At 42.1% G+C, this 23,085-nt stretch overlaps 1 protein-coding gene across 30 annotated transcripts in view; it reads left to right on the top strand.

Annotated features, from left to right (window-relative positions):
• Window positions 1-20,848, top strand: part of SYNRG (synergin gamma) — an 84,470-nt gene extending 63,622 nt beyond the window's left edge. For 15 of the 30 annotated variants that reach the window (XM_070227598.1, XM_023652988.2, XM_023652983.2 and 12 more), the window contains 7 exons: window positions 261-424; window positions 1,185-1,238; window positions 1,747-1,843; window positions 4,017-4,165; window positions 17,977-18,087; window positions 18,440-18,475; window positions 20,202-20,848. In XM_070227598.1, coding sequence (XP_070083699.1) covers window positions 261-424; window positions 1,185-1,238; window positions 1,747-1,843; window positions 4,017-4,165; window positions 17,977-18,087; window positions 18,440-18,475; window positions 20,202-20,333 — 743 coding nt within the window. In that variant the 3' untranslated portion in view covers window positions 20,334-20,848. Of the gene's footprint in view, window positions 1-260; window positions 425-1,184; window positions 1,239-1,746; window positions 1,844-4,016; window positions 4,166-17,976; window positions 18,088-18,226; window positions 18,476-20,201 lie in introns of all 30 variants that reach the window. The other 15 variants (XM_070227600.1, XM_023652986.2, XM_023652985.2 and 12 more) reach the window with 2 other exon arrangements.
• Window positions 20,849-23,085: the final 2,237 nt, after the last annotated feature.

The raw sequence follows: 23,085 nt of genomic DNA, 5'->3' as shown, positions 1-23,085 counted from the left end.
TGATTCTGCACTTAGATTTGTGGAAGAATTGTAATGATCAGAGAAGAATAATGGAGAAAAGTAAAGGCAGGGAAACCAAGCCAGAGAGCAGTTGAAAGGATTCAGCATGTAGCTTGCCAGACAGAATGAGCGAGGACTGAGTTTCTGAATGCCTCATGACATGAGCATCTCAAGAACAGGGCCGTGTTAGCAAGGACAAGCCTCTGCTTGAACTAAACTGAGTAATCAGAACCTTTGACTGTGCCATCCACTTCTCCTAGGGTCTCACAAGAGGAGTTTGAGCCTTGGTGATAAAGAAATAAGCCGTTCTTCTCCTTCTCCGGCTTTGGAGCAGCCCTTCAGAGACCGTTCCAACACTCTGAATGAGAAGCCCGCTCTGCCTGTCATCCGTGACAAGTACAAAGATCTGACAGGAGAGGTGGAGGTGAGCCGGATAGTTGTCCACAGTGTGGGAGTCGGGGGCGGGGCAGGAAAAGGAGCAGCGGAGCACTGAGGGCCCAGGAAAAAACGCTTTCAGCTTTCCCATGGGGAAGCGGCGGGCCGCACGTCACACGGCCCCAGACATAGAATATGTAATTAAAGTGAAAGATTGGTGACGTTAGCCCTGTATGAAAATAACTCCCAGATGTGGCATCCACTGAAAGTGGTCAGTGACCCTAAAACTGAAGTCATTCATGGGACTTCACAGGGAGGGCAGTGTTTAAGGGAATTCCTTCTGAGCACTTAGACTTTCTCCTCTTAGTGAATGTTAAAACATCAAAAGAGAAAAGGAAAAATGTCCTGGATCTTCTGTGTGTGTTTGCTGCATGCGTCTTAGTCCATGCTGTCTTCCTCCTACAGCCAACACGCTTAACTCTCCTTGTTGTACACGTGCGCATGGACACACAAATGGCATCGTCACTGTGGAGTGGAGGGTGCCTTTGAAGTGTTTACACTATTACTGGAACAAATGAGGCAAGCTTTACAGAGGGAAGCTGCTACAAAACATTTCCCTCAGAGTCACAAGTCGTATGCTCAGAAGTTACATTTGTTAGTAATTTGTTAGTAATTTTAAATAGTCAGTAGTGGGTTCAAAAGATAAACTGCTTGAACTAGAGTGATTTTAACAAAAAGAAGGCCTTCCAGTGCTCTTTGATTGACAGAAGCTTGCCGGTTTAACACAGTTCTTTTTATAAAATTCACAGGAGAATGAGAGATATGCATATGAATGGCAGAGATGCCTGGGGAGTGCCCTGGATGTGAGTATGTCACTTTTGTGGTGTTCACACGTATGGAAGTGCTGTCTCGTGCCATTCTGCCTTCTCCTGGGTTCATTGGAAGGGACGGAGGCACCCTGAGGAGAGCCCTCCCTCGATGGCCCTGTGCAAAGTGAAGCTTTCTGGGAAGTCTCCCTCCTCAGAGGCTTCTTTCACTTTCATGATAGCAGACGCTGGCTCATTTGTCAGTTGTGCCCTGATCCGTCACTGTGTTTAAGAAACAACAAAACGATATCCTTAACTCTGCCTAAATTAAAATAATATTTAAGCTAAAGAACTTCTGCCTTTTCTCTTCCAAAGAAATGGAGGATTGTTTCTTCAAGGTTAAAATTAAATTCTCCAGTTTCTTTCAGCACAGTCATATACACACATGAGTCAGTTATGCTTTTTCACACCTCCTGGCTTTTCCATTGCATTTTCTGCTAGTAGTAAATTGATTTGCAATGACTTTTCTTGATTATGTAAGGTGATGTGATTTCATTTCTTGTAGGTCATTAAGAAGGCAAATGATACCTTAAATGGAATCAGTAGTAGTTCTGTGTGCACGGAAGTAATTCAGTCAGCGCAAGGCATGGAATATTTATTAGGTGTGTTCTTTTAATTTTTCTTATTCAAAATCATGACAGTTTGCAATTTCACTTTTCCCTTATGTTAAGTAGTTCAATCTAGATCTCTCAGGCTAAATATGACTTCACTAAGTAGCATCTGCATTTGTAGATAAGACACCTAAGTCGTGGGCAGTAACAGCTATTTGACATGGGTCTCTGTGGCCAAGTTTCCCAGTCCTTGTTAGACACATAATAGCAACAACGTAAAATTACATCTGTGTTACAGGTTCACCAAAGAGTCCGGACTAGGTGAGGCATTAAAATGAAATCATTGGGGAGAAAAAGGAAAAAAAATAAAATCTTTAAAAAAAAAAAAGTGAAATCATTGGGTCTGCAGTCAACAGGCTCTGTTGTCTTCCTCTCTACCCCATCTGTGACGTCACAGATTCCTTACCTCCCTGGCCACCTTCAGCTGTTAAACATCCCAGTCCAATTTGAAACCTCAGTCTCTGCAGTTCAGGATTCCTCTCCTCCTCAAGCCTGGTCTTGACCCGTGGCCAGAGCCACTTGGACTGCACCCTAACCTTTTTCAGATCTTTACTCAAATGTCAGCTTCTCAGTGAGGCCTTCCCTGAGCTCCCTTGCTCAAAACTATCCCCTCTCCCCACGCTGGCACTTCCTGTCCTTTTCCTGCTTGGTTTTCTCCCTCACCCTGTCGCCTCTGATGTCGGATGCATTTTACGTACTGTTCTTGTCTGTCATCCGCCTCCCTCCGCTGGAATGAGCCTCCAGGAAGGGAGGCATTTGGGTCAGTTTAGTTCACTGCTGTGTCTCCGACACCTAGACTAGTGCCTGGCAAATAGTAGGCACTCAGAAATATTTGCTACATGAGTGGATACTGAGGGGAGGTGGTCTCTTCTCCCTCCTGCCCCCTCACTCTAGTTCTGCTTTCCTGCTCAGACTGGTGCAGTCCAGCTGCATAAACAGGTGTTCACCAGGTCATGGCTTGCCTGTCTTTCCTTGTAGCAGGTTTCCTAGTGTCTGTGAAAGATTATCTTAGAAGCCCCCTCACTTGGCTCAGGGTGGGCAATAATTCCTGCCCTTCCTCTGGGAAAGGAAGGAGAAGCCATGGTGCTGTATACAAGGCTGATGATGTACCCCTCTGAAGAACCCCTGGAATTCTCCCAGCCTTACAGAGAGGCTGGGCAAGGATTGGGGATGTGTCTCTCCTTGGAATGTGGAGATCCTTGGCCCCTATCATCCTTGCTTGAAGTTCAGCCATAATTCAGAGACCACAGAAGAAGAACTGTTCTGTTTCCTGTTAAGTGTATAAAACATACATGAAGGGGGGCTGGCCCTGTGGCCGAGTGGTTAAGTTCGCGCGCTCCGCTGCAGGCGGCCCAGTGTTTCGTTGGTTCGAATCCTGGGCGCGGACATGGCACTGCTCATCAGACCACGCTGAGGCAGCGTCCCACATGCCACAACTAGAAGAACCCACAACGAAGAATACACAACTATGTATCGGGGGGGCTTTGGGGAGAAAAAGGAAAAAATAAAAATCTTTAAATAAAAAAAAAAAAAAAAAAAACATACATGAAGCCACAGAAAAAATGTAAATCCTTGGGCATTCAGAGGAGTGAGATATTTCTTAATTACTTAGTGATGATATTGACATTCAGCTTCCTTTAAACTTTTAATATTCCCATTTTCAGCAAGTTTAGTGCTATTTCCCAAATTCAAACAGATGGACTCATAAAGAATCCAGAAAAAAAAGAAAAAGCTAATATGTTCATAATGCCTACTGTTCTACGAGTACTGTTTTAACCTTTTACAGTATTAACCCATTTAATCCCCTCAACCATCCTTTGAGGAGATATTATTATCCCAATTTTAAAGATGAGGAAACTGAGGCACAGAGAAGTTATGTGACTTGCTGAAGGTTACACAGTAAATGTTACTAGTACTCAAAGTTACTAGTAAATGGCAGATCTGGGATTTGAACCCAGGCAGTGTGGCTCTAGAGTCTATGCTCTTACCAGTAAGTTATGCTGCAGTGTTGAGAGGTGGATTGGTTCCAAGGAATGGTGAGTTCACCTCAGTCCAGATATAATCCTGTTTCCAACTAAGATACCAGCGAGCAATAATGCTGCCTTGTCTTGCTCAGCTCTTTCTTCCACTTCCAGCGCCTAACTCTGCTCTCTTACCCGGGCAGGTGTTGTTGAGGTGTACAGGGTAACGAAACGTGTGGAGCTGGGGATCAAAGCCACTGCGGTCTGCAGTGAGAAGCTCCAGCAGCTGCTCAAGGACATCGATAAAGTGTGGAATAACCTAATCGGCTTCATGTCACTTGCCACACTCACGGTAAGCCTATTAGACAAGTCAGCAGTGCTTTCCTTTCCAGAAACCTGAGCTGGAAAGCAGAGTGTGTGTCCCTGTGATGGCGCTAGGCGGATGCAGGTGCCTTCTGTATCAGGTCATGTTAAAGCAAGGAGGTAACGTTTGTGTCATTAGTTGAATAGTACCAGGTTGGCTTCTGGATACCTCCTGGGCCCGTTGTACCTAAATAAAATAAGAGTGTAGCATAACATTCACTCTGTCTACATCCTTCTTAATTCACATACATATAGGCACGTTTTGCAAAGCATTGGTTTGAGTTCCTCTCTTTGCACTTCTAGTTACTTATGTCCCCATATGTGTCCTTCTAAAAAACTGTCTCGTGCATCTTGTTGCTATCCTGTGGTTTGGTTAGCCTTTTTTACTTTTTTAGGTTTTTGGATTATTTTCATTTTTTTTCCTGTTAAGAATAGTTCTACTCTGGGGGCTGGCCCCGTGGTCAAGTGGTTAAGTTCGCGCGCTCCGCTGCAGGCGGCCCAGTGTTTCGTTGGTTCGAATCCTGGGCGCGGACATGGCACTGCTCATCAAACCACGCTGAGGCAGCGTCCCACATGCCACAACTAGACGGACCCACAACGAAGAATATACAACTGTGTACTGGGGGCTTTGGGGAGAAAAAGGAAAAAAATAAAATCTTTAAAAAAAAAAAAGAAAAAAAAAAAAGAATAGTTCTACTCTGAATATCTTTAAACAAATGACTCTTTCCCCTTTTAAGGATATAGTTCTTCCAAGTCGACTTAAGAGGTCCAAGTCTGTGGCCTCTGGGTGCGTGTATGCATGTCCAGCTGTGGTTCCATTTATTACATGGCTTGCCAGAGAGCTCGGGCTAGTGGACAGTGCTACTAGCAATGTATAAGTAGACTTTTCTTCACATTGTGTTCTCGCTTTTTCTGTCAATTTCTTAATTTAACAGTTGTGTAAATGATTCCCTAAAGATGTTTTTTACATTTCTTTCATTTCTTGAGAGGTTAACCAATGTTCCAAATGATAATTTACTATTTTTATTTCCTTTATGTGTAAACTGATCATCTATCTCTTGACCATTTAACCACTGATTCAATGAAATATGGTTGTTGACATACGTATTTCATATTTGTAATAGATTTATACACACACACGTACTTGTAAGCTTATGTCAGTTATTTTTTTCTTTTGTTTCTTCCCTCTTTTTTTTTTTTTTACATTTCATTGGGCAGAACTATTTTATTTTTATATATTCATACCTATTCAGTTTGTCTCTGATAATATCCTTTATTTCACAATAGTCAGAAATTTATCTTCCTTCCACAGCTGGAATAAATATGCTATTCCATTTTCTTTCCTTTTCTTCCTTACATTTAATTCTATGACTCAACAGGATTGCAGCCATGTGGTGGGAAGCAGTTCATATTGCACTGTACAGATAGCGAGGTAGATACCCAGCTATCCCAACAACATATCTTAAACATCAAATCTTCTCACTATTGTCATGTTGGTTTGTAATATTAAGTTCTTAAAGAATTTAAATTATTTCTAAAATCTCTATTTTGTTCCCTTGGACTGTCTTTCAATTTATGACCTAAACTCATAGAGTTTGGGTAGTTATTTTTTAAGAATACTCTTCTGACCAATACAATAAGAAATGACGTGTAAATATTTGAAAAGAAGAGATAAAATTAATTTTATTTGGTGATGTGAAATATTTCTAGAAATCTGGATTCATGAGGTTAAATTCAGTAAGTTTGGCAAAAATTCACAGCATTCTTACATATTAGCAATAGTTAAAAAATATAAGAAAAATGGAAACCTTATTTTATTAATGTATTAAATCATTTAGGCCCTGTTGCTTCTGACCAGATAGCTAGGGTTACTGGTTCATTTTTCTATCCCCTATCAATCTGTTCTGCACACCGCTACCAGACAGTTCTTTCTAAAATGCAGATCTGATCACGTCACTTAAATCCACTTGGCAATCCTGCACTAGGCTCTCTGGTCTTCAGGATCAAGTTTAAACTCCTTAACTCAGTGTGTAAGGACTTTTCTATCACTTGGACTGACCTTGCCTCTTTCTCTGTTAGACTGCTTTTCCCTCTGGACTCTGCATCATTTCCCCCAGAGGTCATTCCAAGAGCCCTGCAGGCTGAGTCAGATGCCCTTCCTTTGTGTGTCCATAGCACATTTCTGTCTGTCATAGCACTTACCTCGCTTGTTGATAATTGTGTGTTCACTTGTTTCTTGCCCACTAGCTTGTGAGCTCCTTAAAAGTAGGACTGTGTCCTTTCTTTCGTTATGTTCTAACACAGTGTTTGGTGGGACTTTTTACTTTTTGTTTTATACTTTTTTGAACCTTCCAGTTTTTTTCAAACTAGATACGCATTTTTGTACCTCATAATTTTAATAACTGATTTAAATTTTTTAGATAAATGGATAAGGAAAATAAGGGAAAAATGAAAGTAGGGAAGATAAGAGAAAACCAGGAATGAAATTGTGACACAAATGTGTACTTTTTTTTTTTTTGAGGAAGATTAGCCCTGAGCTAACTGCTGCCAATCCTCCTCTTTTTGCTGAGGAAGACTAGCCCTGAGCTAACACTGTGCCCATCTTCCTGTAGTTTATATGTGGGATGCCTACCACAGCATGGCTTGCCACACGGTGCCATGTCTGTACCCAGGATCCATACCAGCGAACCCCAGGCCACCAAAGAAGAACGTGTAAGCTTAACTACTGCACCACCGGGCCAGCCCCAATGTGCACTTTTAAAATGCTTGCATTTGCTAGTGGTGAGCTGGACAGTTGACATTACCCTTCCCGGGAACTGATGTAAAGAAGACCTGATCAGGTCCACGACTGACTGTTCACAACCTCACAGTAAACCCGCTACTCAGGATAAGTGCAATTATTTCTGGTACTAATATCAGAAAGAAATTTCTTTTGTGGGTTCTCATAAAGAGAAAAGTAATAAAACCTACAGTATCTTCAAAAATATCCTTTCAGTAAATAAAGCAACAGATTTCATTGAGTAGTTTCTTATGAAATCTCTCCATATAGACCTAATGGCATAGCTCCAAGTACAAATTAGTGAAGGTCATTCTGTGTGTGGAAAAAATAGACTAAATGGTAAACTAGGAAAAAGTGTGGCACTGCATACTGATCATGGACTCATGTCTTTGCTCTGTAAAGAAAACATAGAAATCAATGAGAAATATACCAACATCCCAGTAAAAATCTGAGCAAAAACATGAAGTGATTCGTAGAAGAGTAGGCATAGCTTATCAGTAAACATTAATTCAAGTTAAAACAAGACTTCATTTTTCACTCCTAATAAGCCCAGTTTTTGTGTGGTTTGTTTATTTGAATCCTAATAGCGTTGATGTGCTAAAATGTGGACTATTCCTTAGGGAATCTATTAGGAAATATGAATTGGTACCACCCTATGGAAGAGGTGTTTGGCAGTGTGTTTTCCCCCTGCCTGTGAGCTCCTTTAGGACAAGGAGCAAGACCACATTTTGTTGATCTTTTGTTCTCAATGTGAGCCCAGCGCCGGCCACTGTGTAAATACCCGGTAAAAGCTGAATGAATTAAAGGATTTACAAACATTCAGAGTGCTTGACTCAGTAATTCCACTTCTAGGAAAACTTCCTAAAGCAACAGTTCTAAATACAAACTCACAAAAAGAAGCAAGTCAAATGCACAAGTTGTTCCTTGTAAAAGTGAAAAATTGGAAATAACCCAGAAGTCCAAGCCTAGAGGATTAGCTAAATAAATTGTGTGAATCTTCATAGGGTGTTTTATTCAGCCATTTTTTAAAGGAGCACAAAGTTTGAAATAACACAGAACTGTTATTACAGGGCTGGAAGGAAATATGCCAAAATGGTAATCGGGTTGTGTTTGGGTGATGAAACCCTGGTCTTCTTAAAAAACGTTGCTAAGCTACAGCCACGAATGAAGTTGGTTGGCTAGTGATGTGTGCGAGGGTGCCTGTGAGGCTGTGGGACAGAGCAGGATGAGTTACCAGTCGCCTATCATAGAGCACTGTTAGCATTGCCGTTCATCAGAGCCTGGCTACTCAGTCTTACAAGGGTCTTACCTCAAAACCCATTTGTTCCATGTTTTTATAGCAACATGATATCTAAGGCCAAGCGTTAGGAGTCTAACTAACTAATCTAATTTACTAATTTAATTAATTTGCTAATCTAAAATCAGTATACGTCTGGGTCTCTCCTAGTTTACCCACCTTCTGCTTCCTGACCTTGTACTAATATGGACCAGATTAAGCCTGAGTATCATCATTGGCCAACTTTTACTGCGTGCTTACTGTAGCTATTTATATAGATGTGGTTTACTTAGTACTCACAGTGGTCTTGAGGGTAGAGACTATTATTCTCCCCCTTTTTCAGATGAAGAAACTGAGGCACAGAGATATTGGTGAGACCCACCTGGATTCAATCTGAAAGTCAGAAGTCTGCTTTTTCAGCCTCTACACTCTGTTGCCTCCTTGAAATGGGCAAGTTGGGTGGGTAAAACCAGAGATGTGCAAAAGCCTTTTTGGGGAGAGTGGGTTGTTATTTAGCATCAAGGTTAATGAGAAGAAACACCAGGAATCTATCCTGGCAGCAACTTGATATAAGCAGTCAAGTTCTTTTCTGTACATGTTTTCCTCTATTTGTATTCCAGGACAACAGAGTAGCTTAAAAGCCTCCCCCTTTCCACTTAGATTTTTTTTTTTTGAGAGGAAGATTGTCCCTGAGCTAACATCTGTGCCAGTCTTCCTCTATTTTGTATGTAGATTGTCACCACAGCATGGCTTGATGAGCAATGTATAGTTCTGTGCCCGGGATCTGAACCCACGAACCCCTGGCTGCCAAAGCCGAGCACACAAACCCAACCACTACGCCACTGGGCCAGCCCCTCCACTTAGATTTTTTTTTTTCCCTGCTTTTTCTTCCCCAAATCCCCCCAGTCCATAGTTGTGTATTTTAGCTGTGGGTCCTTCTAGTTGTGGCATGCAGGACGCTGCCTCAACATGGCCTGATGAGCGGTGCCATGTCTGCGCCCAGAATCCAAACCAGTGAAACCCTGGGCCACTGAAGCAGAGCGCGAGAACTTAACCACTTGGCCACGGGGCGGGCCCCTATTTTAAGGTTCTTTGTTTTGGTGGTAATCAGTTTTTCGTTGTAATTAATGCTTTGAAAACTAGATTTCTATACGAACTCTCAAATACAAACCCATCTCTTCTTTTCTGGTGCTGTTACAAAAAGATGGCTATGATTGCAAAGCATTTTTCTTTGCCACAAACTCTTTGAAGAAAAGGTATTAAAAAACACAAAGCGCATTAACCAAGCTCATTATGTATTAGTCCTTTTCAATCTGGGGCAAAGGATAATTAGGGAGAATCCTGGCCTGGGTTGTTGTCATGTGTTTACTTCTTTGAGGTAGCTCCTGTCAGTGGGTGAGATGGAAGCCAGTTTCATCCTTGTACATCTTCCCAAACTTCCAAGCTCCTGCGATGCTATAGCTGCTCGTGAGAAAGGCTTGCCTTCCACACTCTGATTGCCTCTCCAGACCTTTCTTTCTTTTCTTTTTTTTTTTTTGGTAAGATATATATACAGTAAACTGCAAAAATCTTAGTTATACCATTCAGTGAGTTTTGACAAATGCAAATGCATGCCGCATATAACCCATGCCCCATCAAGATTTGGAATAGTCCACCATTCCAGAGAGTTTCCTTATGTTCCTCATTTCCTCATTGTTACCACCCAACTCAGAGATAATCCCTGTTCTAATTTTTTTACACCAAGGATTAGTTTTGTTCAGACTTTTTTAAAGAAGCCATGGAATTTGATTTTGTAATTTCGAAGGAAGCCTATTGGGTTTGTCACCCATCTAACTTGTGACTGTTGCCCTGTTCACTTGTGGTGGTTCTAAGTCCCTCAGTGAGGCAAAAACGGAGGGACGTGGGAAGAGTGGCCAGGCATTCGTGCCCTCTTATTCCGGCTCCTGTTAGGAACATCCGTTTCTAGCATCCACATCTTGATGCTAGTGAGGGATTTTGCCTGACATTTTTTTAGACACCAGGTAAGGGTATAGAGATTAATTAGTCTGCACCTAGACCCCGCAGAAAGCACTGTACGTTGTACATGAACACCACCAAGTACTCATTTCTCTCATTACCCATGCTCTTCCAGTTATAACTGCTTTTTCACCAGGTTGGCTGTGACAGAAAAACAGTCATTCTCTGCTCAGGTATTTTTCCTGATTATACCATGTCATTTCCTCTTGATAACTGGTAGTTGTCGGTCTCTGGCACTTACTTTAATTGCCCACTGCATGAGGAATAGCATACATTCTACAGAAGGAGTAGAAGATGAGACTGTCATGAAGAAGCTTTCACTCTAAAAATAGATGCATAAGTGTCAGTGACACACAAACCAACATCTTCAATTCCATTAGAACAAAACTATACAAATTCCAAGGACTCTGGATTAGAGGCTCACAGCAGAGAAGTCATTGCTGGAGAGAGGCATGATGGAGGTCGTTTGTATAGGGAGCTTTTAACTCTTTATACCATTGCTTCATTTTAGGTAGAATTTAAAGTTCCTTAATGAACCAAATTGCCAGTCTGGTTCTTTGATTCCAGTAATACTAACATAATAGTTATTGTTTATTTTGCACCTAGAACCTGCCAGACATTGCACTATATGCTTTACATTCATTCTCATTTAATCCCTGTAACAGTCCCATGAGGTCAGTAGCGTAATCCTCGTTTTCACAGGTGAAGAAATTGGGGCTCAGAGAAGATGAAACTTGCCTGAAACTGACAAATCTGGGATTTGAAAGCACATCATCATTTAAAAATCTGTACTTTTTAGTCTCAGCTTCCAAGATGCTAAAAAAGACTGGTTTCTCCCCATGAAGACTCCATGAAATTAATCCCATCAAAAGGTGGCTGTGTCACTTTTCTCCAGTGAGAAAGTTCCAGAATGTTGGTGCCACATCGCAGTAGTGATGCTTGGGCTAGGAAAAGCAGAGCACACAGTCTGAAACTCCATAGTGTGGCTCCTTAATATTTCTTTAAGCTGCAAGTTTTATTAACAAAATTTTCTAGTACTCCCTTTATCCCTAGACTAAAACTCCCTCTTGTGGTAGAAGCATATCTCCTCTGGGCACAGACTGTGAAGGAACTGGTTTTTTCTAAAGAGGTAAAAATCATCTATTTTAGTGAGATGAATGTATTGTTATCTAAGGTTTTATCTCCTGGATGTGGGTTGAAGTTCAGTCGGTTTGGAACAAGAAAGACTCAGTCTTGGAAAGAAAAACGAATCCATTTTTGCCATATAAAATCTGTGACGAGAGACGAGACTCTTATTCTCCTGACCTCTAGTCACTGGAGAATCATGCAGGTTCTTTGATTCCACTGTTATCCTCAGTAGAATAAAAGTCTTTTGTCCTTCCTTTCATGAAAATGTTAAACAAGCAGTGAATTTCAGAGTATTTGCTTCCTATTGCTGTGGTCCATCAGGAGAATAGTTTTTTTAAATAAATGATAGCATTTTTGCCATCTTGCCAGTCTACACAATGTTTTGGAGACGGCATCTTCATCACGTCTCTGCATGGCTGTTCTCAGTTGACAGGAGGTGGAGATGGCAGACAGAATAATGTCCCCCAACGGTGTCCATGTCCCAATCCCTAGAACCTGTGGGTTTGTTACCTTACATGGTGAAAGGGACTTTGCAGATGTGACTAAGTTATGGGTCTCTAGATGAGGAACTTACCCTAGATTATCCAGGTGGACCTAGTGTCATCATAAGGATCCTTACAAGAGGAAGGCCAGAGACTAAGAGTGAGGAAAAGCAACATGACAGTCAAAGCAGAGAGAGAAAGACTGGCAGATGCCAAGCTATTGGCTTTGAAGATGGAAGATGGGACTACCATCTAAGGAATGTGCAGGCAGGCAGTTTCTAGAAACTAGAAAAGGTAAAGAAACAGATTCTTCCCCTAGAATTTCTGGAAGGAATACAGCATTGCCAATCCACTTTAGACTTCTGATCTCCAGAACTGTAAGAGAATAAATTTATGTTGTTTTAAGCCACTAAATTTGTGCTGATTTGTTATAGCAGCCATAGGAAAAATTATTCAAAACATTGTAACAAGAATGATTACATTGTAACCCAAATGGTTACATTGTAACCAAAACCAAAAGTACAGAATTGCTTGTGGAACCTATGTGTAGATCGCTCTTTATATGAGTCAGGTTAGGTTAGGTTATGCTGCAGTAACAAACAACCCCTCCCCCATCTTTGTAATATAAAATACCAAAGCTTTATTTCTTGCTCCTGCTACATGTCCATCTCAAGTTAGAGGGCTCTCTCTGCCATGTTCTTCTCACTCAGGGGTCTGGGTTGACAGAGCCTCCACCGAATGCAACATAGCTGGTCACCATGGGAGGGTCAAGGGAACATGACAAATAGCTCATTGGTCTTAAAGGCTTTCTTCCAGGAGTGACACTTGGGACTTATGCTCATAGTCTATTGACCATGGCAAGTTACACAGCCATGCCTAATTTAAGAGGACAGGGAAGGCCCATTCTACCATTTGTCTGGCAGACCGAAATGAGGATATTGGTGAAGAACACTAATTTCTACCAAACTCTTCTTCCTTAATAATGATTGTCTTGGACACCATTTTAGCAGTTTATTATTGGCTGAAGATTCAGGATTATATATCCCACTCTGACTCTAGGACTTGTCAGTGGATGCAGGTCATGTATAATTTTTTTTGTCTTTACTAAATGCATGAAATATTTGCTAATTAAATGATGTTCAGTTTAAGGTGGCATGTAGAGGGCATACTTTCTTATAGAATGACAGCCGTTGATTGGTGTCACACTGTTACTATGTACTACAGCAATCCCCTCCTTATAGATGTGTATTTATAAAGGTTAATTTTATCATTTGAAAGATTCATTTGACCACAGGGTAATTTATGCAGAGCCTTATGATTTTTACCGGAGATTACAGTATGATCTTTTCATTTGCTTCCCTTATGCCTTTGATAAACAGATGTTAAAGGACTTTTTTATTAATTTGGTTTATTTCAAGATTCAGAGTTTTCCCAGATTCTAATTGTTTCTCAAATAGTCCTTATTCAGTAACATGATAAATATGTATAATGTAGATGACAGAAGTGCTACTATATTTTTAACCTCTTCAAAAAGCTTGTTAGATTTTATTTGTCAAAGTGAATAATTGCGATAATCATTTAGAGTATTGTACCCTTTCCAGAATACTTTTTATATATCTGTGAAGGTCCCAACACCAACTGAGGGAGGGAAGGAGGGCAAGTGACAGTGTTACCATTTTACAGATGACAGAATTGGACAGCAAACATGTGATAGTGCCACCTGCTTCTAGATTTGACCAAAATGGCCATGATTGCACTAAAAAAGAAAAAAGAAGAATTATTCTCTGTCTGGGCTAAGGCCTGGTAGGTTTACTTCAGTCCCCTTGATCAGAGTCCTCGTGCGCACAGCTAAAACCGTCCGCGTCCCCTTTTCTCTGAGAATGTTCGCTCCTTCCTTCCCTAGGTGTGATCTGAATGGATAGCTCAGGTTAGTTTAAGAAAGATTTGTGGCGCTAGTACATGGTTCATTATTTCAAATTAGGGATGGGAAACATCATATATAATGTACACATTTTTCTAGGCAGAAGCCTTTTTTTTTTTTTAAGATTGGCACGTCTGAATTGAGCTGCACCTGAGCCAACATCTGTTCCCAATCTTCTTTTTTTTCCCTCCTTCTTCTCCCCAAAGCCCCCCAGTACATAGTTGTATGTTCTAGTTACGAGTGCCTCTGGTTGTGCTGTCTGGGACGCCGCCTCAGCATGGCTTGATGAGCAGTAGCATGTCCATGCCCGGGATCCAAACCAGCAAAACCTCGGGCTGCCAAAGTGGAGTGCATGAACTTAACCACTCAGCCATGGGGCCGGCCCCAGAAGCCATTTTTTTTTTCTGGGGAAGGATAATACAATACAATTTTTCACATGCAAAAACAGTATAGTAACTCCTCAGTGGTTCAGCCTAAAATAACTATAGAAAATGTAGCTATTATTTTGGCAGGAATTTGCCATCATCCTGGGTCACTTCAGCACCCATGAGGAAAACCAGCCAGCGCACCAGGCTCCCAGATCCTTGACCATCTGGACTCCAGGACCCTTCTCCCCATCTCCCTTCAGCCACCCACTTGCATGACCACATCAGACCGCAAGGCCTGTGCAATCTTAAATTCAGACATCTTTCTGAGCCCAAAGTGGTAACCGTCCAACTTTCTCACACGTCACTTGGGCTGCTCTTGTTTTTGGTGCTCAAGACAGGACAATTGTTTGACCCTTTTACTTTGTACCTTTCAACTCCCTTCCATCTTCACTTCCTTTCCCGCCTGCTTAGTCCTTAGCTTTTGAGGTTATTTATGTCTGTCCTACGACAACCACTGTCCTGGTTTGCTCAGAGATTTCCTCAGAGCTAAAACCAGAACAGTCTTGCACAAACCGGGAAGTTGCTCTCCCTAGTCTGTTATATCCATATGTGGAAATACTACACTATGGAACTGCAGGCATCTCTTCCCAACTCCATGTTCAGTGACCTCACGCTGGTAGCTTGAAATCAACCATGGTGGGACTATTTATACCATGGAAATCAGCAAATGCTACAAATCAGGGCTTGATTTTGTTGATTGTCTAGACTTAAGAAGATGATAGAGAATGTTAATACAGATTAAACTTAAAAGTATGCTGTGTCTGTAGCCATTGTATTGTGAATAGAGCAAAAAGTTAAGGAAATAGTCTCCAGTATTTGAGAACTATTATCTGATTCAGCAAAGAAGTCACTCACATCTTTGACAGACGAGTGAAGTTCTGAAATCTGTCTTGTTTGGTCTTAGTCCTTAACATGAAAACATCAACATTCAGGTCAGAACTACACTCTTTCAAGAAAGCAAGCAGGGACCGGCCCGGTGGTGCAGCGGTTAAGTGCGCACATTCCGCTTCGGCGGTCCAGGGTTCGCCGATGCCGACATAGCACCACTTGGCACACCATGGTGTGGTAGGCATCCCACATATAAAGTAGAGGAAGATGGGCACGGATGTTAGCTCAGGGCCAGTCTTCCTCAGCAAAAAGAGGAGGATTGGCAACAGATGTTAGCTCAGGGCTAATCTTCCTCCAAAAAAAGCAAGCATGTAGGTTGACTATGGATCCAAGAGTTGGGCAAAAATCAAATCATTCTGTGAGAATTAGGAAACTATATGGAATTTGCAGTAAGGATGATTGCATATTTTATTATTTGTAAATTCTGTGCTACACATCCTTCATGTCAGTTTTAAAGTTTACGCTAAACTTAGACGTGTGTGTTCGTATATATGTATTGGTTGTATGCACATACTTCTTCCTCTTTGGAAAATCAGTTCTTGATGGTGGGGGCCGGGGGTGATTTTGCCCCCAAATTGGCCAGGGATCCTGCTAAACATTCCACAGTGCAGAAGACAGGCCCCACAAGAAAGAATTATCCAGCTTAAAATGTCAGTGGTGCCAAGTTTGAGAAACTCTGCTCTAGGGCATATATAAGCAAAATAAATTGGTTTAAGTATATCAGATTTTTTCGCATTAAAAATCTAACTCTTCTGAATCATTTTTTTGCTTTGAGTTTTTTTTTTTTTTTGGTTTGGTTATTCAAGTGTTTTTCTGAATTGAGGAATAACTTACATACAATGAAATGCACAGATCTTAAATGAATAGTTGGATCAGTTTTGACAAATGCATACAGCCACGTAGCCCACAACTCATCCATATATGGAGTATTTTCATCACCTCCTAAACTTCCCTCTTGCCCCTTGCCAGTCAATCCTGTGATCTCATTCCAAATAGAACCATGGATCTATTTTCCATAGATTTCCATCACCATAGATTTATCTGTTGTAGAACTTTGTATAAATGAAATTATGTAGTATATATGTTCTTGTGTCTGGCTTCCTAACGTATTAAAAATTCATCTATGTTGTATCAGTTTGACCCCTTGTATCAGTGTGTAATATTCATTGTATTAATATACCTTGGTTTTTAAATCCATTTTCTTGTTTATAGACAACATGCTATTTCCAGTTTTGGCTAATACGAATAGAGCCACTATGAACACATTCTGTATGAGACTTTTGTTAACGTAGGTTTTCATTTCTTTTGGATAAATATCTAGGATAGGAATTGCAAGCTCATATAATAAATGTATTTTGTGTGTATGTGTGTGTGTGTGTTTGAGGAAGATTGGCCCTGAGCTAACATCTGTTGCCAATCTTCTTCTTTTTGCTTGAGGAAGATTGTTGCTGGGCTAACATCCATGCCAGTCTTCCTCTGTTTTATGTGGGATGCCGCCACAGTGTGGCTTGACGAGTGGTGCTAGGTCTGTGCCTGGGATCTGAACCTGCAAACCCCAGACCACTGATGCAGAATGTGTGAACTTAACCACTGTAACACCGAGTCAGCTCCATAAATGTACATTTTAACTTTTAAGAAATGAATGGCTTTCCAAAGTTGGGACCTGCCCTTTTAATCATTGGGTTACACTCTCCATGTTTCATAGGTTTACTGTAAGGAATTAAATAATGTATGTAAAGAGCTTAGTGTAGTGCTTAGCACAAGTAAGGGCTTAAGTTATCAGCTGCTGTCGTAGTCACTGTCTATAGCTGATGACTTCCAAGTCTCTCCCTCTTGAGCGCTGGGCCTGGATCTCCACCTGCCTGCTTGTACAACATCAGAACTTGGCTGTCCACAGGCAGCTCCAGTTCAGCTTGTACCAAACTGAGCTCTTCTCCCCGGTCTCCATCTCCAAACTTGGTTCTCCTCTCATGTGCCCGGTGAATCCTGTCAGTTGCCCAAGCCTCTCCCCTAGCAGATGCCCCAGGCCTGTTGATTCTACTGCCTTCATAGCTCTTTCATGTGTCCATTTCTCTCCATTCCCCACTGTTGCTGCCTTGGTTCTGACCTTCAGTATGTGTCTCCTGGATCACTACAACAGCCGTGTAACTGAGGCCTATACCTGAGGATTGCACTCCCAATTCATCGCCTACACTGCAACTATGGAATCTGTCCATAAGACATGCCTGATCCTGTCATGATCCAGTTAGAACCCTTAATGGCTTTCCAGGATAAAGTCTCACCCCTCATATTCCTTCCAAGGCCTTCATGCCCCAGTTCATCCCCTACCTCCTTTCCTAAGCTTGCATTTCTTCCTATACCCGATCTTCTGCTCAGAGGCCTTTGCCTGTGCTGCTTGTTCGATGGAGAATAAATATCCTGCCCTCCCCGCCCAGCCTGCCCCATTGCCTTCGCTTAGCATACACCCATCAGGACTCAGCCAGGATGTGTCTCAGTTCTAGGAAGCATTCTCTGCCATCAGGCTCCTTTCCTTCCGTTGGCTTGAGGTGAGTACCTCCCGCTCCCTGCCCCATGTGCCCTGGCACTCGGTACTTACTCCTAATATGGCTCTCACGGCACTGTGTTGCCCAGTACCCACCTGGCCCCCACCCTGGACTGTGAATTCTCAGAGGACAGGCCACTTTTTTCACTCAAGCTAGCATCCCCAGCACGTAGAACCCAGCAGGTAGGTACTCAGTATACATGTGGGAAATTGATTAATTGTATTGGTGGTAATAGACTTTGCTTAATTTGCTGCTTGAGCTTTTGCAGATGAGTGATCAAAGTGAAGCCAAGAGCATTTGGAATTGCTGGATTCTTACCCATTTGTCTTGTCCTCACAGCCAGATGAAAATTCACTGGATTTTTCCTCTTGTATGCTACGGCCTGGGATTAAAAATGCTCAGGAACTTGCTTGTGGGGTGTGCCTTTTAAACGTGGACTCGAGGAGCCGGGTAAGTCACACACCTTCCCTTTGCAGATGGCAGAGCCCTTCCCTAATAGGAGCTGGGGAACAGCCCCCTCCAGCCCTTTGCACTGCAAGGGCTGTGACCGGAGGCAGGGATTTGACGAAGCTCTGAACTCTGACCACAGGAGCAGATGCATTCTTTCAAAAGGGCAGTGGGGGACGCTGTCGAGGGAACGGATGCAGATCTTGCCTTTGGAATGAGCATGCTGTTCGCATTGGGCCCGCAGCACCCTGTGCCTGGTGGGGTGGTAAAGAGAAGAGGCTAACCTGATGTGTTTGGAGGCAAGAGGCCCTGTTCTGGGAATTTTGTTGACGTTATGGTTTCAACATTATTTCAGAAAGAAGAGAAGCCTGCAGAAGAACATCCTAAAAAAGTATGAACCAGTTACACATTTTCTTAGCATCTCCATCTTAATTTTGAGTGTGGAAGGCAAATCCGATGACTCCACTGCCATCCTGAACCGTTCCAATCATGAATCCTTTACTGAGTCATTTTCCTTCCCATAACGTTTGATTTAATCAACTAATGTGTCTGTGCGGGTCCGCTTCTGTCTTGTTTGCATGCTTGTGTCTCATAATTGGCTTCTGGTGTTGTGGTTCTTTTTCTCTGTCATAAACAGGGTAATAGAATGAGCACCTTCTGAAGACTGGGAGTTGTAGTGACGCAGAATGAGCTCAAAGAGCTGCAGGATTTGGCTATTATCAGACAAAAACAAATTGTTTGGGATTTAAAGTTTTGTTTTATTTATTTACTTATAGTGCTTTAGAAAACACCCAGGAAGTGGTTGAGGGTAGGACGGGCTGGTTGTAACTTACTGTAAGCATTTGTTGTTAGTGCTGCCCAGTCGATTCCGACTCCTAGCACCGCTGTGTGCACAAGAGTGGAACCCGGCCCGGTCTTTTTGCGCCATCTCTCAGCTTCCAGCACCATATCAAACAATGCTCTGCTGCTATTCTTTGGCTATTTCCTGGCCAATTTTTTGGGAAGTGGGTGGCCAGGTCCTTCTTCCTAGTCTGTCTTACTCTGGAAGCTCTGCTGAAACCTGTTCACAGTGGGTGACCCTGCTGGTATTTGAAATAGCAGTGACATAGCTTTCAGCGTCACAGCGGCACGCAGCCAGCAGTGTAAGACAACTGACAGACGGGTGGTGTGGTTCTCGGACTGGGAAATGAAGCCAGGCCACAGCAGTGAGAGCACTGAATCTTAACCACTAGGCCACCAGGGCTGGCTACCTATAAGCATTATGTCCTCATCTGGAAGTAACTCTTATGTGTTCAATATCTTTATATATATATATATATATATATATATATATATATATAAACCCTACACCTATTTGGACTTTTTAATTATGTCAATTCAGTTATCAGCTCCCAATGACATTAGACTCTTAAGAGATTTTTTCTTTGTAAGATTGGCACCTAACGTCTGTTGCCAATCTTCCTTCTTTCTTTTTTTTTGTTTTCTTCTTCTCCCCAAAGCCTCCCAGTACACAGTTGTGTATTCTAGTTGTAGGTCCTTCTGGCTCTGCTATGTGGGGTGCTGCCCCAGCATGGCCTGACAAGCGGTGTTAGCTCCACGTCAGGGATCCAAACCAGGGAAACCCTGGGCCGCCAAAGCAGAGCACACAAAGCCAACCATTCAGCCACGGGCGGCCCGACCCTAAGAGATTTCTAATCTTTTGTTTTCTTTCATGATAGGACTGCAGTCAGCCACAGAAATTTAAGGGATTGTCAAAGGCCAGCCTTAGGGGAAGGGCGCCCTTCAGCACAATGAGGGGTAAAAATTATCCCCAGCCCTTGGCCATTTTAGTTCCTCATGTGATGTCCCCCCAGCCCCCCATAGCCTCTGGCTGCCTTTTCTGTGAAAGATTTGGCCTCCTTTTGCTGAAACTGGGTTTGATGGTAAAGATTTTTTTATACCTTTAATTAGCAGTGAAAAACTTTCTGCCTTGAATTCCTAGAGCCACCTGCTCAGCTTTTGTGTGTGTGCCCGTTTGGCCTCAGCCTCCGTGACCTGGAGAGGTGTACGTGCTGGTTGCTGATCAGCTCTTAGCGCAGAAGCCTGACTTGCCCCACATCTCTCTTTGTTTCTGGCAGGCATTCAACTCAGAAACAGACAGTTTCAAGCTGGCATATGGAGGACACCAGTATCACGCCAGCTGTGCCAACTTCTGGATCAACTGTGTTGAACCAAAACCTCCTGGCCTTATCCTTCCTGATTTGCTCTGAAAAGTTCCTCTGTGAAGTACCAACTGGCTTTTTTTCTGTCCCACGCCATTGGGTGACAGGGACCAATAAACAGAATGCGAGTACTGCAAAGTTCACCTCCGTGAAGCTCCATGAAGAATTCCCTAAGAGGCAGAGGGAGAGAAAAGCTGCGGAAAGCTCCCTGTCATTCCTGCAGATGAGCTTTGTCCCTAGCTCCCGCTGCCAGTCTTTGGGATTTGAGGTAAAGTTGCCCTCAAACTGCATGTGGCACCGAACGTTTGCTAGCTTGTCTCTAGATCTCTTAAGATGTTTCACAATATGGACCACGGTTTTCCTTGTCTAAGGAATGATTCGCTGCTGCAGTGTTGAAGCTGTGAAGAACTGACATTTGGAGAAAAATAAATTATCGCTGTAGGACTGGAATTGGCAAGAATGTTTCGAGCCAGTGTTTGTTTATATCTAGAACACTTACTGTCCTGTGAAGTAGAATGTTTGTCAATATCTGAAATGAATAAAAAGGGGAAATTGTGATTAAACTGACGTTCTATCTTTTTATAGAAAACATTCTGCTCATCTCCACTGGACAGTGGCAGGTAGGTGAGAGCAGATTTACCAGCTTTGTTGTAGCTAAACAAGTTCTCTACTCCTTTCATTCATTTCTAAAACTCAACTTTCAAGACGACTTTTCCTTGACACACGCCTGGGCTCTTTGCAGTGAAGAAGGTTCGTTTTGACAGAGGCCCAAATCCTTATGTATCTGGACGAATAGCCTTCCCCTCAGGAAGCTTCACTGAAAACCTTGTTTGACCTCACACACAGACTGTGAACATGGTATTTTTTTCAGACAAGATTTAGAAAGGCAGCTGAATGAAATCTCTGTGGAGTGGCCTCTGTCCAAATTTCCAGAAATGACCACATAGGGACCAATACTGCTGTATCTGTATGAGAGACCTGAAAATTAATTCGGTGTTAGAAGGTGGAGTTCCTGGCCTAGTGAGAATGGGAAAAACGTGTATTTATGGTAGAAGTACATGACTTAGAAGCATTGGAAGAAAATTGTTGTTTTTGAACAATTTTGAACACGGTCTCTGGTGTTGGGAATTTTCTTTGCCACTTAAACTGAATGCGTAAAATCAGAAAAAAAAGCCAAGTGGTTACAGACTGTGTTATTCCTGGGAAGAACATGCCAATCTAGGACACACATTCCTCTGAATCTTTGATTACATGCTTTATGAAGAGATTTTGAATCTTGTATGTTTCACTTAGTATGACTTAGGCTGTCTGACCTAGACTGTTTTTATTTGTAAACTGAAGAAGTTGTTTTTGTCTATGTAATTGCTACTTTACATAATTAGATTATCTTTCCTTCTCAGGACAAAGTTTGAGGAAATTCAGTTTTGTTCCATTTTACAGCTTTCCCCTCCATCTTCTCCAAGAAAGGTATAGAACATTTTCATTAAATAGCTGTTGAGGAGGCTTCCGCTTTACCTTGCTGTGCACCAGAATGCACAGAGCAGTGTTGACGACATAAACCTGTTTTTCTCATTTGTTGCCATACATCTCCCCTGCTAATGACCAAGACGGCTGTCTCTGCATTGCTGCCTCCAGAGCCTCTGCCTTCACAGGGCTGGTGGGGTTAGGACCAACACAAGTAGGCTGGTTCCCAGCAGGCTTTTCTTGAGGCCCCTGTGCTCTGCTTCAGCCTGAGCTGCACCTAGTTTCAGCATGGCCCCACAATTCAAGCAGGCTTCTAATCGGCCTTGTACTTTCCATAACAGACCATGGTAACAGAATCTACCTTTGCCAGAAGAATATCTCCCAGTTTGACGGAATTTACATTGCTGAGACATTTTTTGGAAATGCTGTCTGGACTATTATTGTCACAGTGGCTTGTGTATCAATGACTTTTCTTCCCTCCCCCCCCCCTTGCTTTTTCTCCCCCAACCCCCCCAGTACATAGTTGTATATTTTTAGTTGTGGGTTCTTCTAGTTGTGTTAATGACATTTTAAAAAGTATGCTCATCTGTTAACTAGGTTGGTTTCCGTTCCTAGATATATTCCAGAAAGCCTCGGATAAAATTCCTAAGTATAATCACTGCTGACCTTACGAAGTATGATAGGTTTAGTCACTCCATGGGAGGTGCAAAAGAGAAAAATACAGCAGACATCAACCAAAAGCCTTTGCTATGAAAAATACTCACTACTTTAAGTATCTATTTAATAGTGGAAGTGTTTATGTTTACCACCAATAAGGATTTGGGGAGTGTGGAAAACCACTGCGTTGAGTTTATTTATGCAAGTTTATTAAAATGACTCAACACTGCATTCAGCTCCGCCTCAGCTCTCGTTAGCCAAGAGCCCAGTGTCCTTGGAAACAGTAACCAAGGTTACTCATTTCTATACTGTGTACTGTGCAGGCAGCTTCGCCCCACTGCTTGAGTGGTGATTAATAAGCACTTTTCTTTTTCGGTATTGTATCTTGCCTTTAAAAATTTTTTGGCTTAGTATGTAATTTAATTTTTGTCTGGACATGCTTGAGATAGAAGAGGCACAGAGTATGTTAGGATATTTATTACCCATGCTTTATTTTCCCTGTGTCTACTAGTTATCACTCTACATAGGTTGCATATTTTGAATTATTTGAATATATTGTGTGCATACACATTTGTTTTTTTTTTGTTGTTTTAAGATTTTTATTTTTTTCCTTTTTCTCCCCAAAGCCCCCCAGTACATAGTTGCGTATTTTTAGTTGTGGGTCCTTCTAGTTGTAGCA

The sequence above is a fragment of the Equus caballus genome, chromosome 11, assembly GCF_041296265.1.
Source record: "Equus caballus isolate H_3958 breed thoroughbred chromosome 11, TB-T2T, whole genome shotgun sequence".
In the NCBI taxonomy this organism is placed as follows: domain Eukaryota; kingdom Metazoa; phylum Chordata; class Mammalia; order Perissodactyla; family Equidae; genus Equus; species Equus caballus.
The sequence above is the reverse complement of the archived record's forward strand: the minus strand, read 5'-3'. Positions and strand labels throughout refer to the sequence as shown.